The 17,045-nt window shown below is 46.7% G+C and overlaps 1 protein-coding gene across 1 annotated transcript in view; it reads left to right on the forward strand.

Annotated features, from left to right (window-relative positions):
- Window positions 1-681: 681 nt before the first annotated feature.
- Window positions 682-17,045, forward strand: part of ACSF2 (acyl-CoA synthetase family member 2) — a 38,624-nt gene continuing 22,260 nt past the window's right edge. The window contains exon 1 of the mRNA XM_028093702.2: window positions 682-835. Within this exon, the coding sequence (XP_027949503.1) occupies window positions 708-835 (128 nt within the window). The 5' untranslated portion in view covers window positions 682-707. The remainder of the gene's footprint in view (window positions 836-17,045) is intronic.

Consider the following 17,045-nt stretch of genomic DNA (forward strand, 5'->3'; position numbering starts at 1 on the left):
GGGGATAAGAAGCACAGTTTCCAGTCCCTGATGCCACCCTACACGGTGCATTGCAGGGGGTCAAGCCTGCCCCGTGAGGGACGGGGTACCAACTGGCGTCCCTTTGGCTGACTTCTGGCCCCAGAGGGGACTCGCCCACCGCACTCTTGTCCTGGCCTCCTCCCCACCCACCGCGGGCCTTCTGCTCCAGCTGGCAAGGCTCGGGGGAGGGGGCGGGGGAGCCGGCTTCGCGTCGGCTCCCTTGGCCTCCGGCTCGCAACCCCAGGAGCGGGGACACAGCACATGACCCGCGCGCTAAACCGGGCTCCCGGGATGGACGCGTCTGGGCCTGGCCGCCCGGCCAGCACTCACGGCCCGCGGGCTCCCCCTCTGCGAAATCAACAAGCCCTCACGCCCCCAAACCTGAAGAACCTCTCTTCAGGCCTCTAGTGGTCGAGAGGGGAGCGGGCCGCAGCCCAAGGCCTTCGGATCCCGCGGGAAAGCCGTGGCACGTCTTCGAGGCGGGAGGGGAGGGCCGCGGGTCCGAGGGGAAGGTGGCCCCGCGCGTAGCCGTTTCCTCCCCGCCTCGCCCCGCCCCGCCCGGCCGGACCCAGTCCTCCGCACCCCATAGGCAGAGGCGACCCTCCCCGCCTCCCCGCCCGCTCCGCGCTCGCCCCGCCTCGGCTCACTTTAAAAGTTTCCTCCGGCTGGGACGCGCGGAGAGAGCCATGGCCATCTACGTCGGGATGCTGCACCTCGCGAGGCTGCGCACCAGGGGCCCGGGGGTGCTGGGGACCCGCGCCATCCTCGCCCGGGGTTGGCAGAAAGCGAGACTGCAGGGCGTCCGCCCCCTCAGGTACGCGAGCCCGGGGAAGGAGGGGGCGGCCTGCCCCCCCAACCCCGCGGGAGGAAGTTTGGTGGGGGACGGGGGTCCTGCAGAGCTTCGCTGGGGGCCGATCCCACTCTGGCTGGCAGGCCCGAGGCCGCCGCACCTCCGCATGGCACGTGCTGGGGAGCAGGTATCCCGCACCCAGCGCCTAGGCAGCAGGAAATGCTGGCCTGGTTTGCGCAGACTGGGGGCTGCAGCTGGTGGCCGGCAGTGAACCTGCACAGACTCTGAGTTCTGGTCCAGGACTCTTGGTTCTTTCCAAGCATGAGCACACCGAGGGCCAGGAGCCTGGGCCTTCGGCGGTCTAGCCGGAGAAAGAAGGGCAGAGGAAAGGCTGCCTCTTCAGAACACACTGTCTCTGAGCTGGAACGCTCTTCAGGGGTAAACGTGGGGATCTTTGGCCTGTCTTGCCAGTCCGCTAAGCTCAGCGGTCTGCCCCTCCTCATTAGGTGCTGATGAACACTGCTTTTGCACCTTGCTACCTGCTGGGCCTGTTTTCTTCTGTCCTCAGTGCAAAAGGTGGGATGGGGGCTGGCAGGTGCCCGTTCCAGGAGCATTGCTGCCTCTCTAGCAGTGTAGTAAGTAGTCGTCTTTTCCCCTAAGTTCACACAAGTGTGAACATGTTTTGGCTGCTTAAGCAGAACTGGTCTCCCGCTGATGGTATCGGGGTGGTTATCTTCAGCACCCAGAAGAGGGGAGGCCTGGGCACCATTGAGGGTGCCCTGCCCCCCAGATGGGCCAGGAACTAAGTCAGGGGGGAAAAGGGAGGAGAACAAAGGGGCTTCTCCTCTGAGAGAACTGTTTGGTTAACAAAAATAGGTTGGGGGGGTGGTTGGAGGGAGATGCAAATTCCTCTTTTGGCTAAAACTCCAAGATCACGTTTCGAACTTGCTGGTTCCTGATAACTAGAAAGTATGCAGTGCTTTAAGATGGCTATGCCTAGTTTTCTGGGAAAACCGTGTGGCCCAAGGCTGGTCAGCAGATGGGTCTGTGATGAAGACAGCTGGGTTTAGGGGCGCCTGGGTGGCTCAGTCAGTTAAGCGTCTGCCTTCGGCTCAGGTCATGATCCCAGGGTGCTGGGGTCGAGTCCGGCACCGGGCTCCCTGCTCAGCGGGGAGCCTGCTTCTCCTTCCCCCTGCTTGTGCTCTCTCTCTCTCTCTCTGACAAATAAATAAATAAAATCTTAAAAAAGAAAGAAAGAGAGAAAAGACAGCTGGGTTTTCTCACGGTGCCTCCCAGGCAGGTTCCACCATCCCTACCCCGAGCCTCCAAGCCCCACCTCTGGACTCCTCAGTGAGAGCCCTCTTACAATGTGAGGACCCCAAGGAAAGTTACTCCTAAAAGCATACATGTTTCATAATGCCAAATCAGGCAACTTCTGGTCACATAGCAAAACTCCTGACCTTTGACATTTTTGTGTATAAACAGCAGAACCCTTACCTGGTACAGGCCTACAATCTCAGGGTATAGGCACCAGGCCTCAGAGAAATTCTGCCTCTGCAGCAGGAGGAGATCCATTTGTCTAGAGAGAGAAGGTTTCCTGAGCATTTGGCCTAATTCCGTCCCATCCCTTCCGTGTGCTTGAACCCTTTTCTACTGACCATGGTGATTTGGCCTGATTTCACTCCCTCTTTCCCCTTCAGAAACCCTCCAGAGTCTCAAGCATTCAACAGACATTCCTGAGTACATATGTCATGTCAAGTACCTGGTGGGTGCTATAGATCTAGAAGCCAAAGAACCCAGCCTTCCAGAGACTTGCAGCCTAGCGGGGGAAAAGATAAGTCAGGTCATCACTACTCAGTGTTCCAAGTGTAATGGTATGGAAAGCTGCTGGACTTCTGCTCTCTGCTTTTTCTGATCTAGTCACACATAAAGCCCGCTTTTCTGCTTCCCAACCCTCCCCCCTCCCCAGGCCTATTACTTATCAGATTCTTAGTTTTGCCTGTTAGGAAAGAGCAAGAACTTTGAAGCCAGACTGCTTTGGGTTACAGCCCTGGCTTCTCCACCTACCCACTGTGTGACCTTGAGTGCATTACCTAACCTCTGAGCCGGGCAAGTTTGTCATTAATGCTACCTACTTGCTGGGTTGACAAAGTCTTGCTCTGCTCAGCCTTTCCTTTGGGGTCGGTCTGGTCCCTGAGACCTTCAAATGGTGTCTGGGTAGGAATTCCAAATGATTTAAAAGTAGGAGAGGGGCACCTGGGTGGTTCAGCCAGTTAAGCGACTCTTGATTTCGGCTCAGGTCCTGGGATCGAGTCCCATATCGGGCTACTTGCTCAGTGTGGAGCCTGCTTCTCCCTCTGCCTGCCGCTCCCTCTGCTTGTGTTCTCTTTCTCTCTCTCTCTCTGGCAAATAAATCTTAAAAAAAAAAAAAAGTAGGAGAGAATCCCCTTTTCAGTGGCTTCTTTCTTGCACATGGTTCTTCCTTTTATCCAGCTGCCGAGACGGCAGCCTCTGCCCAGCCACAAGTCCAGACCTTGGATCTGCCAGACAATACCTGCTCCATCAAAGTTGGGGTTGTTCAGACCCTTTCCCCCCCGGAAGGAAAGAAGAAGCTGTCTTATTTTTCTCCAGATCTCCTGAACCGCCAGCTCCTTCCCCTTGTCCACACAACCCCTTCCCCAAGGAAATGGATGGGCTAGTCTGGAGCTTCAGGGAGCACTGGGGGTAAGATTCCTTGACGAACTTGAGATGAGCAGGCTTCCTCCAGACCTCTGAAGCTGGCCTGGGGCTGCCTCACCGTTGCATCTGGGGTGTTGGATGCACTTGGAGCTGAGAAAGACAGAAAGAACATTGGCTTAAGCCTTTCAGAATTAGGAGTGATGCTCAGAGCTGGGACTCCGGTGACTCCATGCTGATGGTAGGTCAGAGGGGCAAGTGAACTTCATGGACTACCCTCTAGGGGAATGGCTGTAATCAGGTGGGACCAGTATTGGAAACTAAAATGCTGTCCCTATGTGAGGGGATTGTATTAAGCCAGGAAGCGTTTTGGTTGGAAACCATAATAGTTACAAAAATAGACTCTTCTCATAATTTCCCAAAGATGATTAACAAGTGATCTGGTAATGATATTTCTACACATTACACTGGGGATCCTCCAGTCTGAATGTAAATGTATAGAAAATAAACTACAAACATAGACATTGTAACCAGTGAATGGTACATATCAGTTTGGTTACCCTTTCCTGCCTCTCATGCAGTAGATGGCAATCTGCTCTGGAGGCTGCGGAGGAGGTATAAAGATAAATGACCTTGTTTTCACTGAGTTCTTCGCCTAAAAGGGATCTACAGGAGAAGACCATAGACCCCCTGATACAAGGCAGAAAGGGTGCTGTTCCTTGGAGGATGGCAATTAAAGCAGGGAAGAATCTGATTGGTGGGAATGAGACTGGGAAAGACTTGCTGATGAGGCTGGAGTTTGAAGCTGATCCCTCCAATGATAGGGCTGTAGTTTGAAGTATGAAGCACATATCCTTGCATGAAATTTTACCTTGAACTCTTTTGAATCCTGGATATCAAGCTCTCCCAGCCTCCTCCACATTCTGTAATTTTTAAAAAATATTTTATTTACTTATTTGAGAGAGCAAGCACGAGCAGGGGGAGGGGCAGAGGGAGAGGGAGAAGCAGACTCCCCGCTGAGCAGGGAGCCTAACTCGGGGCTCCATCCCAGGACCCTGGGATCACGACCTGAGCCGAAGGCAGCGACTTAACCAACTGAGCCACCCCAGCGCCCCCATATTATTTAATTTATTCAATCTATAGGCAGAAACGTTGAAGCCAGGCAGATCTGGGTTCAAATGAACTATTTTAGCTGGGGGCTTTGGGACTAAGTTGAACTTGACCTTTCTCATATGTAAATAATGTTGTTGGAGAGTTAAATAAGGTCACATTAAGAAAATTTTTTAACTCACAGCCTGGTGCTAAAAGAGATCTTCAACCCATTGCAGTGATGAGCTATGCTACAGGTAGTGCTTGCTAACAATGGGTTTGTGCATTTCTACAATGACCTTGAGGCCCACAGTTTAGGAATTTGAGAGAGTAGGAGGGACACAGTTCTGGCAAGGTAATTGCCTAAACCAAGCTGGGCTGCTCCAGGTATGTAACATGCCTGTGCTCACAATTTTTTTTTTTTTTGGCTTATCATATGTTGAACAAACCAACATACAGGATGTAATTTCATTTCTTGAGTAGGACTTGCTAGGGAAGTGTCCTAACGAAGACAGGTACCAATAATTCTGCCAGGTGCCTCTCCCTTCAGAAATAAACAAGCTGTTTCCAGCCTACAAGTCCTGTTTTGTGAACCTTATTGGTGCGTCTGTGTTTCTCACTGTGGGAATCAGATGACAGGGGAGCAAGTCCCAGATCTACCACCTCCAATTCAGTATGGCTTTAGGCAAGTCACTCAATCTCTCTGCACCTTGGCTGGTTGGTAAAATAGGCCACTTAGACAAGGAGCACTCTACCTTTCTGTAGACATTCTATGATTCCTAAGGAGGCTGGGCTTTGAGCCTGATCCCCTAATTCAGGAGCGCTGTGGTTGAAGTTTGAAGCCTTCCTGCTCACATGAAGTCTCGCTTGTGCCAGAACCCTTATGAACTCCTCCCAACCTCCTGACGCTCTGTGATTCTCTCTATTCCTTCCTGGGAACAAAAAACATTGAGGGTTTTGTCTCTAGAAAGCTAAGGTCATAAGCTAACCTCCTATGTACCTTAGTGATCCCATCAAGGAACAAGTGTTCTGAATCAGCCCCCACCCCCAGCTCCTGTGTGCATTCCCCACAGGCTCCATACAAGTGACCCAAGGGAAGACCCTCAGCGTGAATGCCTCATAACCCCCAAAATGTCAGGCTTTCAGAAACAGCTTCTTGAGTTTGCTAAACTCGAATAATAACTTACTGCATACTTTCTCCACATAACGCACAAACACACATGCACTGGTGGTTTTATTCGAGATGCTACATTATAGGATGACTTGCTCACACCTTTACTGTAGCTCATACCACTCTGGAGTTCTTTGTAGTCCCTTGTAGGCTGTAGACTCCTTCAGGAAGATTATGTCGGGTGGTAAAAAGATCTTGGAGCTTTATGGCATAATTACAATGCACGAATCTCAAGTGTACAGTTTGGTGCATTTTAACAAATCTATATACTCAACATCCCAAGAGCTAGAACCTGCCCATCACTCTAAAACAGTGCCCTTCAATAGATATACAGTGTGAGCCACACATGTAATTTTAAGTGTTCTAGTAGCCGTATTAACAAGATAATAAGAAATAGGTGACATTAATTTTAATGATACGTTCTCTTTAACTTAGTATGGTCAAAATATCATTTCAGCATATAACCAATCTTTTAAAAAAATTACGGCTGAAATGTTTACATTCTTTTTTTAAAAAGTATTACAAATTGAGTGTGTATTTAACACTCACAGAACACCTTCATTCAGACTAGCCAAATTTCAAGTGTTCCACAGCCACACGTGACTAGCGGTTACTGTATAGATAGCACACGTCTAGAAATTTCTCTCATGCCCATTTCCAGTCAGTGTCCTTCCCTAACCAGAGGCTACCACTGTTTTGACTTCTAATCTCCATAGGTCAGTTTTGCCTATTCTTGAATCTTAAGAGTATATGCTCTTGTGTCTGGCTTCTTTTGCTCAAAAACCAAGAGGTGTTTTGGGGAGGAGGGACCCATTAACCTTGACAAAAATTCATGAGAGTGTGCATATTATGCATTGAACAGTTTAGCTTTCCTTGATAACTCTGAAGAAAAGGACATGATCTCATCTGCTCAATATTTTACCTCTTGGGTGTGATGACAGAAAGGCACTCTGAGAAGTGGGGCCCCTGATGCATCAAGGGTTAGCAGTCCCTGATATTATATAATCTAAGGACTTTTTTTAAGTTAAGCTTTTTATTTTGACATAATTACACATTCACATGCAGTTGTAAGAAATAATGCAAACAGATCCCATAAACCCTCTATTTGGTTTCCCCGAAGGGTAACCTCTTGCAAAATTAGTATAGTATCACATTCAGGATTGTGACATTGATACAGGCAAGATACAGAACACTTCCACCCCACAAGAGTCCTTCAGTTTTCTCTTTCTGACTCACCTGCAGCTCCTGCTTAATCTCTAGCAATATTCCATGATTTTGTAATTTTAAGATATTGTGTAGACAGAGTCATACAGTATGCTACCTTTAGGGATTGGTTTTTTTACTCTGCATAATTCTCTGGAGATTCATCCAGGTTTCTTTGTGTGTCGATAGTTCCTTTCTTATTGCTAACTAGTATTCTTTGATATGGATGTACAGTTGGTTTATTTGGAAGATATTTGGATTGTTTCCAATTTTTTCAAAATATAAGGCTGCTATGCCCATTTGTGTACAGATTTTTGTGTGAACATAAGCCTTCATTTCTCTGGAAACAGAATTCTTTTTTATTGTTATGTTAATCACCATATATTACATAATTTGTTTTGGTGTAGTATTCCATGATTCATTGTTTGCTCATAACACCCAGTGCTCCATGCAGAATGTGCCCTCCTCAATACCCATCACCAGGCTAACCCATCCCCCCACCCTCCTCCCCTCCAGAAACCTCAGTTTGTTTTTCAGAGTCCATCATCTCTCCTGGTTCGTCTCCCCCTCTGACTTACTCCCCTTCATTCTTCCTCTCCTGCTATCTTCTTCTTTTTCTTTTTTCTTAAAATATGTTGCGTTATTTGTGGAAACAGAATTTTTTATTTGGGATCATTGCCCCCAAAGTGCAATTGCTGGCTCTTATGGTAGTTGCCTGTTTTCCTTTTAAAGAAACTGCCTGTTTTCCAGCATGATTGTACCATTTTACATTCCCACCAACAATGTATGAGTTACATCAGCATCCTCACCAGCATTTGGTATTGTCACTATTTTTTATTTTCACCATTCCGATAGGTATATAGTGATACTGTGGTTTTCATATGAATTCTTTAATGGTGAATGATGTTGAATATCTTTCCATGGTCTTATTTGCCATCTTTGGTGAAATGTCTCTTTATGTCTTTTGCCCATTTTGTAGTTGGATTGTTTGGGTTTTTTTAACTGTTGAGTTTTCAGAGTTCTTTATGTATTCTAGGTACTAGTCCTTTGTCAGATATGTGGTTTGCAAATATTTTCTCCACTCTGTGCCTCATCTTTTCACCCTCTTTTTTTTTTAAGATTTTATTTATTTATTTATTAGAGAGCGAGCGAGAGAGAAACAGCATGAGAGGGGAGAGGGTCAGAGGGAGAAGCAGGTTCCCCACTGAGCCGGGAGCCTGATGTGGGACTTGATCCCAGGACTCTGGGATCATGACCTGAGCCAAAGGCAGTCGCTTAACCAACTGAGCCACCCAGGTGCCCCATCTTTTTACCCTCTTAAGAGGGTTGTACACAGAGCAAAAAGTTTTCATTTTTATGGGTCGCTGTTATCGATTTTACGGACCATGTTTGTGATGTCAAATCTAAAAACTTTTTGCCTAGCCCTAGATCCTGAAGATTTTCTCCCATGTTTTTTTTTTCTCAATATTTTGTAGTTTTATGTTTTACATGCAAGACTGATCTATTTTGAGGGTTTTTTTTTTCCTAAGAAACTTAAATCAAAATTCCTTTTTTAAACATCAGTCATTCTGTGCCATCAGTTAAGAAAATGACCATTCAGTAGTGTTCTTGTTTGGATTTCACCCGTCACTCAGCACCTTCATTTTCTTGAACAGTAGCCGTATGTTGTCACTAGTATAAATGTGTCACCAATCTTTGCAGGTACCTAAAAAGTATAACTCTCTTTCAGGACAGACAGCTCTTACAGGTTCATAGTTGTCCCCTCTTGTCCAAGTATTGGCCATCTCTACTCCCATGTCAAGTGCCACTCCCAGGTGAACCAGCAGCCTAGTGTCTTTGTGCAACTTAGGGAGAGGAGAGAACACAGCCCCGCAGGGCCTGCATCACTGAGTGGTCCGGGGCTAGAATAATGGTGTGTTGGAGAGTGATGGTGTGAAGCTTGGTGTTCAAGGGGGATGAAAGAGGAGAACCTGCCTCTCTGCCACGAACTAGGAGATGCACTGGCCCGTGTAGTTAAAACTGTGTCTCATACAGTAGGGAATGTGTTGACTGAGGACGGAGGCTTGCCTGTGAGTATAGCTCGTGAACTTCAGAGACAGACTGGGGCTGTTTCTCATCACATAAATGTTGGTCTTGCCCTGGTGCTTCACATGACAGGACCAGTGTGTCTCCCTCTGTCCATGCCAGGAAGTTGCTCCATCTTTTGAATGTTTTAGGTGCCCTTCTTGGGAGTTCATCAACCCTCTTGTATTTTCCTTAGTAAATATTTCATATGGAAGAAAAAAATTGGGGCGCCTGGGTGGCTCAGTCAGTTAAGCATCTGCCTTCGGCTCAGATCACGATCCTGGAGTCCTGGGATCGAGCCCCACATCGGGTTCCCTGCTCAGCAGGGAGCCTGCTTCTCCCTCTCCTTCTGCCGCTCCCCCTGCTTGTACTCTCTCTCTCTTTCTCAAATAAACAAAATCTTTAAAAAAAAGGGGGGGAAGAAAAAAATTAACCATAATCACATGATAAAATAACAAATAACAAACACCTAGGTACCTACCACTCCAAATTAACATAGAGCCATACTTGTTACAGAAAATTATACATAAAAGAAATAAAACAATATGGATCAAGTTCAAGTCCCTTTTAGAGCTGTCCTGCAGGCCGCCTGTCACTGAGAACCAATGTCATAAAGTGAACGCGTGTCGTGTCAGAGTGTGTTTTTTTGCTTTTCATATGTCTCGATCCTTAAACAGTATATTTTATCATTTGGAAAGCACTTCAAAAAACGCCAAGTAAGTAATAAGTGCTTTCAGTTTTCCTACATTTTGTTCCCATAAACAATACTTGGGCTTTTATAATCTCAGCACAAGTTGTACCGGATGCCCTTCCTTTTTTATCTCAACGGTATGTCTTAAAGATCTATTTACACGGACACTATAGATCTGGATTATTCCTTTTCCATTATGTAACCATGTCTCTAGCAGCACAATTGCTGTGTTAAAGAGTTGACATTTCCCGCTTTCCTGAAAATTGCCCTGGAGAGAATGGGCCACTGCGACCAGCAGTAGCAACCCGGAGTCCCGTGTCCCCACGTCCTCCCAAATGCTTAGCGTTGCCGAACGAACATTGGAACGTTTGCTCCTCTGGTAGGGGCCAAAGCGTATCGCACTGTGGGTTGAACGGACATTTCCCTGATTAGCCGTGAGACTGGGCTCTTTTGAAACGTCTTCTGTGAATGTTCCGTTCATGTTCTTTGCCCATTTATTACATCAGATTACTTATCCTTATGGATTTGTGAGTTTGTTTGCTTTAAATACAAGCTGAATGCTAATCCCTGGTCTCTTACACCCAGGCAGCTGCTTGTCTTTTAGCTTTGTTGATGATTTATGTTTTTCTTAGGGCCCAGGGGACCAGCCTGGCATCAAACGTCTGTAGCGGGGGGAAGGGCAGAGGCCAGCCCATGACTTGGAACAAAAACAGGCTGCTGCATTCAATTTCATTTCTAAAGCCTTCTTGCTGGTGGTTGACATGGCACCTTGCCCAGGGGAGCAGTGGTCCGCCTCAGCATGGGGGGGGGGTGTTCCCACAGTCCCCAGGAGCCCTCCTATCTAGTTACCCTCTCTGCTTGGTGGCTTCTGAAAGGACAAAGAGCTTTGCCCAGGGTAACCTGGGTCATCCCAGCCCCCAGCAAGGGCAAGATCCACCTGCAAGCTTCTTGTCCCTGTGCCAAGCACCGCCTCCCAGCAGGTAATATGTAACAGGAGGTGAAAGAGCTTCTTCCCCAAGTAGGCTCTGCAGACGTATTTGCTTAGGTGTCCTGATTGTGCCTGCCTCCCTTGACCCAGCTCTGCCCCCGTCAGGACTGATCCTTGGCGCCCATGGTGGCCTCTAGCCCAGACTTTAGTCGCCAGCCCTGGAACGTCCAGAATGCACGGGAGCTCCCCAAACCAGCCAGGCCCTGTATTCTGTCCAGGTCCCGCTGCAAGGGCAGGCTACACCGGGCAGGGCCAATGCTGGGGCACAAGGCTTTCCAGCCTGGGGTCATCAGGGAACTGGCTAGGCAATTATGGGACCCAGCCGGGTGGTTGGCACCAGGATGAGGGAGCTGGAACATGAGAACGGGACAGTGAGATCAGAGGCAGTGAAATCTCGGAAAAGGACCAGTGTGTGCTGGAGGTCTGGGAGGTGGGGGCCCAGTGAGGATATTTCTCCATGCACCATGGTGCTGAGAGGGCCCCCAGTTTGCAGCTCTAGACCCCACAAGGGCCCTCAGGAGAGGCTGTGGAAGGGCTGTAGTTTAAAGAGCAACACACACAGAAAGGGGTCCAGGGGTGCCCCCCACCAGATTTGGAACCATAAGAAAATAAACCTCTTGCTTCTTCATTCATAAAAAATGAATAGGGGCAGGGCGCCTGGGTGGCTCAGTCGGTTGGGCGTCTGCCATCGGCTCTGATTGCGATCTCAGGGTGCTGGGTTCCTGCTTCTCCCTGTCCCTCTGCTGCTCCCCCTGCTTGTGCTTATTGGCATTTCTTTGAGCTTCCTTCCCGTGTGAAAGTGGGTATGTATCTTGGTCAGGGGGTGGCTATGAAGATGGCAAGAGATCCTATGAATGGAATGTTTAGGAGAGAATTGGCATTAGGACACATCAGTATGTCAGTTCACATTATTCTGAAATGCACTGTTTCACCTAAAATGTATTAGACATTTTCCATCTCATTAAATAAAGAGTGTCTTCGTTTTTTTTTTAATGGCATAGGCTTCCTTTGTACAGATGCTCTGTATTTACTTATCACACCCTTACATATAGAAATAAAGTGTTTTTTCTCAATTCTTTGCTAAACAACAATTAATGTCCTTTTTCATACCTTTAGGCATTCGTTCGTTTTTTGTTGTTGTTGTTGCTTGTTTTTTAGGATAGAATGGCCGAAGGATATGCATGATCAAATGTTAATAGATATTAACATTTCCTAACATATACTAAATCAGAAGGGATCCAAATTTGGGGGTTCTGAAGCTTATATAATTTGGGCTGCCGTCTTTATAAAAAAAGACAAAATTACAAAACCCAAATTTATTGCAAATTGGATATTAATGTGAGAAAAGAATGTGCCACGTACGAATTGCTGGGTCCTTGAAGATTCAGGTCTTTCCTTATGAGATTTCTTTAGGCAGTTTGGCAGAAATGCTGCCATATAAATCCTTCTTGACTTGCAATCAGCCTCCCGCTTTAATTCCCAGGAAGTCCCAGCTCAAGGGGGCGGGCAGGGGTCCTGGAACATAAGCAGTATTACGGCTTCTGTCCTTACTGTCCTTTGAAAATCTCGTGCCAATTTACACTCTGGCCCATTTCTTCACACCCTTGCCAACATTCTGTATTATCAATCGTTCTTGTTTTCATGTCAGGATTAATAGTCATGTTATTAATCTTCTCTAGTTAGGGAGCTTTAGGTGGGCAATATTGAGAGCAGCGTTATAATCCATGGGCTCTCTGCTGAGTACCCCTGCTCTTTTTCCTGGGATAAGCTCACGCACTGGCTGCTCAGAGCCGAGGATACCACAGACTGGCTCCTGTGGCAGGCATGAGTTCTCATCTAGCTGGAACTGCTCTCCAGGATGGCTTTGGAGTACTCTTTGACAAGAATACCTGTCGTGGAATTTTGAAATTAGACTTAGACTTCTCTAGAAAGACAGCGATCTTTGGTTTGGGCAGAGGATTACTGATTTGTTATATTTGGCCCTGTAATGACTTTCCATTTATTACAGAATCAGACAGATTGAATTATTTTCAATATATTCGTGATTTTTGAAATAACAGCTTTTTGGGGCCTGTGGTATAATAATCCAAAGATGAATCACAAAGTATTGAAATTGGAATACCACCTGCGAAAGTGAGGTATACCTCCATACCCACCCTTTCTCTGTCTGCAAATACATGTGGCACACACACCACACACACACCACACACCACACCACACACACCACACACACACACATACCACATCATACACACACAGCACACCACACACCACACCACCCACACCACACACACACACACCACATCACCCACACCATACACACACACCATACACACACAGCACACCACACGCACCACACCACCCACACCACACACACACACCACACCACACATACCACACCACCCACACCACACCACACACACACCACACCATACACACACACCATACACCACACACACACACCACACACACCACACCACACATACCACACCATCCACATGACACACACCACACCACACATACCACACCACCCACACCACACTCCACACCACACATACCACACCATCCACACCACACACCACACACACACACCACATACACCACACACACCATACACACACACCACATGCCACATACACATACCACACACACCAGACACACACACATATACACCCCACACACACCCCCCACACACACACCATGCACCCCATAGTTTTTTGCACCACTTGAAAATAAGTTGCAGACATTACAACATCAATATTTTCCACCTTTGCTGATCTCTTGGGAAACAAATGTCTCATGGTTGTTCTGCTCTGATTGGTGCTGTGCACATCTTTTCCTATGCTTACCTCCCGTTGTGTCGTTTTTCTTTGTGTGTGTGGCAGATTGGTGGCTCATGTGTCAGTGCCACTTGGTCTGTTTTTTTTTTTTTAAAGATTTTATTTATTTGACAGAGAGAGACAGCGGGAGAGGGACCACAAGCAGGGGGAGTGGCAGAGGGAGAAGCAGGCTCCCCGTCGAGCAGGGAGCCCGATGCGGGACTTGATCCCAGGACCCCGGGACCATGACCCGAGCCGAAGGCAGACGTTAACCATCTGAGCCACCAGGCACCCCTCTACAGACATTCCTAGAAACGACATTGTAAAGCAGATAGTTATCCCAGTTCTGGTTTCCAGCTGGAGCCATATTTCAGTTGGGGGCTGCCTTCTGGACCACAGCCTTGCGCCCAGTGAGCCATATTCTAAACAACAAACAACGTGCCCTGAGCTGCTCGGTGCTGAACCCGGGGGACGCTTATCCAGGTAGGAGACAGGTTGGTTAGGCCAGTAGTCACAGTGTACCATGAATTGTACGGCGGACACATAACACTGTTTTCCCATCTGCTGGCGTTCTCAGGAAGGAAGATCCTGCTGCATTCAGAAAGGAGATTCTTCCTTTCTTGGAGTAATATCTAGGACCGAGATCACCAACAGATGTGTCTGCTGGGCTTGCCCAGTGTTAGTTATCAATGGATGGATGGATGGATTTTGCACAGAAGAGACACATGATGCTTTTACTTTTGTGGCAACATGGCAAATAGAGGCCACAATCTGTCGCTAAATTTAGTTTACAAATTATGAGTAGAGCAACACTAGCTTAAGCCGTAGGAGAGTTTTCTTTTAAACTCTGTATTGAAGTATACCATGGGTTCAGAAAAGGGCACATAGGTTAAGTGCTTCCCTGGTGAATTTTTGATAAACTGTACACACCCATATAACCAGCACCCAGTTGGCCACTCTCCTGATTTCCAACAGCACAGATAACTTTTGTCTGTTTTGTACACAGAAATGGAATCTGACAGTATATACCTTTGTCTATCCGGCTTCTTTAACTTTTTTTAATGAGTTTCGTTCCTATTGTTGGGTATGGTCATGGTTCTTTTGCTGTCGTTACCATATGACACTGCAAATAGTAAATCACCATGCATTTATCTGGGTAGTTTCTATATTGGAGATAACACAGAAATCCTCCGACCTGTGTTTTGGTGAGCGCACGCATGAATTCTGTTGGATATATCCTTAGGAGTGGAATTATCCATGTTGTTTTTTAAAGGGTACAATTCAGTAGTTTCCAGTGCAGTCATGGATATGTGCACCCATCACCACAGTCAAGTTGAGAACCTTTCCCTCACCTCAGAAAGAAACCCCATACCCTTAGCTCTAACCTCTGTGTTCTTCCCTCCCCTCAGCCCTGAGCAATCACATAATCTAATTTCTGTCTCTATAGATTTGCCTTTTCGCAACATTTCATATGCATGGAATTATACCTTAGGTGGCTTTCTGTGTCTAGCTTCTTTTGCTTATAATATTTTCAAGGTCCATCCATGCTGTAGTGGGTCTTAATACTTCATTTCCTTTTTATGGCCAAATAATATTCCATTGGATGGATATGGATATTCCACATTTTGTTTATCCATTCATCCGTTGCTGGAACCATTGGGTTGTTTTCATCTTGGCCTATTTTGTGAATAGTACTGCTATGAACATATATGTACAAGTCTGCATTTGAGCACCTGTTTTCAATTTTTGGGGGTCGACACCTAGGAGCAGAATTGCTGGGTCATACGGTAACTCTCTGTTTAACTTTTTGGAGAAGCACCAAACTGGTTTCCACATTGGCTGCCATTTTACATTCCCACCAGCAATGCCCAAGTGTTCCAGTTTCTCCACATGCTCACCAGCACCTGTTATTTTGGTTTTTTTGATTCTAGCTTTCCGAGCGGGTGCAATGTGGTAGCTCACCATGGCTTTCATTTGCATTTCATTCACTTGGTGACCATATATCTTCTTTGGAAAAATGTCTATTCAAGTGCTTCACTCATTTGCTAACTGGGTCGTTATGTGCATTATTTATAATTCACTCATTTGGTCATTCCGCTGAGCACCTCTTACGTTACAGGCACTGTGAGGCAGTGGGGATAAAACTGTGAACACATTAGTTGCCAACAACAAAAGGTCAAGAGAATTCTTAAAAAACAAAAAAACAAAAAACAAACCCTCGGTTCCTGACAGCAGATGCGGCCTGAATTCTCAAGCGCCAACTCTCTGAGGGCACCTTCGAGAGTTGGGGCTTTGTCTCTAGTTCATGGCTCCCACCTGACTGATTTATATGTTTTCCAATGCCCAACCCAAGTAGCTGAAGGCCTCACTAAATATTTTTTTAATTTTTTATTGTTATGTTAATCACCATATATTACATCATTAGTTTTTGATGTAGTGTTCCATGATTCATTGTTTGTGCATAACACCCAGTGCTCCATGCAGAATGTGCCCTCTTTAATACCCATCACCAGGCTAACCCATCCCCCCAACCCCCTCCCCTCTAGAACCCTCAGTTTGTTTTTCAGAGTCCATCGTCTCTCATGGTTCGTCTCCCCCTCTGACTTACTCCCCTTCATTCTTCCCCTCCTGCTATCTTCTTCTTTTTCTTTTTTCTTAACATATGTTGCATTATTTGTTTCAGAAGTATGGATCTGTGATTCACAGTCTTGCACAATTCACAGCACTCACCATAGCACATACCCTACCCGATGTCTATCACCCAGCCACCCCATCCCTCCCACCCCCCACCACTCCAGCAACCCTCCGTTTGTTTCCTGAGATTAAGAATTCCTCATATCAGTGAGGTCATATGATACATGTCTTTCTCTGATTGACTTATTTCACTAAGCATAACACCCTCCAGTTCCATCCATGTCGTTGCAAATGGCAAGATCTCATTCCTTTTGATGGCTGCATAATATTCCATTGTGTATATATACCACCTCTTCTTTATCCATTCATCTGTCGATGGACAACTTGGCTCTTTCCACAGTTTGGCTATTGTGGACATTGCTGCTATAAACATTGGGGTGCACGTACTCCATCGGATCCCTACATTTGTATCTTTGTGGTAAATACCCAGTAGTGCAATTGCTGGATCTTATGGTAGCTCTATTTTCAACTGTTTGAGGACCCTCCATACTGTTTTCCAGAGGGGTTGCACCAGCTTGCATTCCCACCAACAGTGTAGGAGGGTTCCCCTTTCTCCACATCCCCGCCAACATCTGTCGTTTCCTGACTTGTTAATTTTAGCCATTCTGACTGGTGTGAGGTGGTATCTCATTGAGGTTTTGATTTGGATTTCCCTGATGCCGAGCGATGTTGAGCACTTTTTCATGTGCCTGTTGGCCATTTGGATGTCTTCTTTGGAAAAATGTCTGTTCATGTCTTCTGCCCATTTCTTGATTGGATTATTTGTTCTTTGGGTGTTGAGTTTGATAAGTTCTTTATAGATTTTGGATACTAGCCCTTTATCTGATATGTCATTTGCA

The sequence above is a fragment of the Eumetopias jubatus genome, unplaced genomic scaffold (genome assembly GCF_037043125.1).
Source record: "Eumetopias jubatus isolate StellerSeaLion01/CBP00866 unplaced genomic scaffold, mEumJub1_p1.0 scaffold_10, whole genome shotgun sequence".
Lineage (NCBI taxonomy): Eukaryota > Metazoa > Chordata > Mammalia > Carnivora > Otariidae > Eumetopias > Eumetopias jubatus.